Source organism: Bombyx mori, chromosome 16, assembly GCF_030269925.1.
Source record: "Bombyx mori chromosome 16, ASM3026992v2".
In the NCBI taxonomy this organism is placed as follows: Eukaryota; Metazoa; Arthropoda; class Insecta; order Lepidoptera; family Bombycidae; genus Bombyx; species Bombyx mori.
The window spans coordinates 13075017-13077475 of NC_085122.1; the positions used below are offsets into that span (position 1 = coordinate 13075017).

A 2459-nucleotide genomic window follows, 5' to 3' on the forward strand; every position below is an offset into this window, starting at 1 on the left:
AGCACCGTTAGTGATTCGGGAGGATCCGAGATGACTTGTTTTGGGCGACGTCGGCGTCCATTTACCATGCGCATTATATGCCCGTCGACGGGAATAAAAAAACACATGGTATATATTTTGATTTTCATTAAAACTTTTTATTCATCCGAAATCGAGATAGTTCGCTTCGTATTGCAACATTCACACAACGCAATCCTTAAATGTAGCAACGCTAATACTAAATCAGAGAAACATGACATTTATACAAGAGTGTATAGAACTGAGATTCCTATAACTCATTGTTAGCAGTTACAGTCTCGATTTCTTACTTGCAAGCTTAAACATAAAGGTGTAAAACAGCGCATGTTACCGAAATTATAACGTTATATTTCTATAATAGTACCGTTAACATCGCCAAAACAACATTTAGATATATTAAAGTATTTTTCTTTGCATGTTATTTTAAGTTAATCAAAACTAAATAAACACGGCATTTCTTAAATATTTTTCTGCTTATGGTATAACAACATTAAGAATAATATTTTTGTGTAATAAATAACTAATAATTGTAACTATACTGAGACCTTAGAACTCACATCACAAGGTAAGGCATTTACGTTGTAGCTGTCTATGAGCTCGTCCACCCATTTAAGCAATAAAAAATAGATTAAAAAAAAGTTTGAACACAAATAACTCACCTCGACTTTTTTGGAGTACTCCTCAGCGATCCTTTCTTGTTCCTTCTTTAGCTCTTCGTTTTTCTCTAGCAAAGCCTTCCCCAGTTCCGCAGCAAGCAGAAGGTCAGATTCCTTCTGCTGTAGTTGAGTCCACACGTCTTGCTCGGTGTTCGCGTCCATATTCGCGCTTGTATCTCTAACCGCCGACATTTCTCTGACGTATTCCTCTAGTTCTTCATAGAAGTTCTCATCAGACAAGCTGAGAGCTATAGGGGTCTTTCTGTTGCCACTTCTGCTTCTGCTTCTTCGGTGTTTCTTTATTGGGGTCGAATTTCTTATATCACCTTTACCGATAAACTCAGTGGCATCGGTTATGAAATTTGGGGACTGGTCACGATCGGGCGGTTCTATTTCGGAATTTCTACTTCTACTGATATTATAAGCACTAAACTCACCGGCCATTTAACATGAAACAAAAACGTTAACAAACCGAATTAACTCTGCGCGATTTTAGTGTAGTTACTCTTCTTGAATATTTTTTCGAACGCCTGTTGGACTTTCACGTTTTTTGGGATTTTGATTTTGAATATGTTCTTCGGTAGATCGAAATCCTTTTTTAATGCCATTTTAATGTTACGGTAACATTTTCACAACACTGACACAGCACAGCACAGCGCGGAGCACGTATCGCGGTTAATATTGTTATGTCAATAAACGCGCGGCGCGAACCACAGCGCCGATGTTGCCTCGACAACGGATCGGTCACAACAACGCTGTATGAAACCTCCCGAGCCGGAACGCGTTGCGATGCTCAAAGATTAAGCAACGATAAGAGACGAAAAAAAAATATCTTTTTTTTATTTTTATTACTTTTTTCTTCCTATCTAAGGCTAGGTAGCCTTGAGAGGCTATGTCTGCGTAGCCTAACAAGTTTTTTTTTTGTTAATACACAAAAAAAATTGGGGCAATAATTAATAATGTTCCCCGACCGCTGGTCTAGAGAGACCATGTCAGCGTCGCCGGGCTAATAGGATAGCTCACGGTTCTCAAACCTGACGATGTTGCTAACGCTAGCCCTAGCAAGAGCAGTGCTTCGCAGAATCTACCACTTAATCGGAAATGCGACCCACTGAGAAGATCCGGCGAGAAACTCAGTGGGCTGTGGTTTGTGGGTTAGAACTCACTTTATTACACCTATCCGTTCTACGACCATGAATGATGTCCTTAATAAGTATTGCTTAAGTTTACAAAAGAAACTACTACTGAAGTTAAGTAGTGTAATTGTTTAATTGTAGCTTGTGAATAAAATTATTTCCTTACATTAAAAGTTAGATTAGTTTTTATTATCGTGTTGTTTTGTCGTATAGATGTAAGGACCACTATGTACAAACTCAGCACTTTGTCTTGCGTAGTCGTGCGCACATGGCTTATGTTGTAAGCCAGATTTTGTTTCTTTTTACTTGTGTTTTTATGTATCTTTTTAGCTTGTGATGTGTATTGTGTGTTTAATAAATAAAATAAAATAAAATAAAATAATTGTTAGTATAGTATCAGAGAAAAGAATCCATAAAGAAACATTCTATTTCGTAGCCCGATATTTTAAAAATGTAACATAAAATAACATAACTTTTTTATCAACTCATAGACATAGATGGTGTTACATATTAATTAAGCAAATTGCTGAAAATTTCCAAAAATACGTACCAATTTAACATCACTTTACACTCAGAATTGATTTTTTTCATATTAAGCTTTATCACCAAAACTGGTCTGTCATTATTATCTAATCTTTGCCTTAATTCA

At 36.6% G+C, this 2459-nt stretch overlaps 1 protein-coding gene across 1 annotated transcript in view; it reads right to left on the minus strand.

Annotated features, from left to right (window-relative positions):
* Positions 1–1467, minus strand: part of LOC101738291 (bicaudal D-related protein homolog) — a 111048-nt gene extending 109581 nt beyond the window's left edge. Inside the window, exon 1 of the mRNA XM_038016571.2 lies at positions 678–1467. Coding sequence (XP_037872499.1) covers positions 678–1118 — 441 coding nt within the window. The 5' untranslated portion in view covers positions 1119–1467. The remainder of the gene's footprint in view (positions 1–677) is intronic.
* Between the last annotated feature and the right edge of the window lie 992 nt (positions 1468–2459).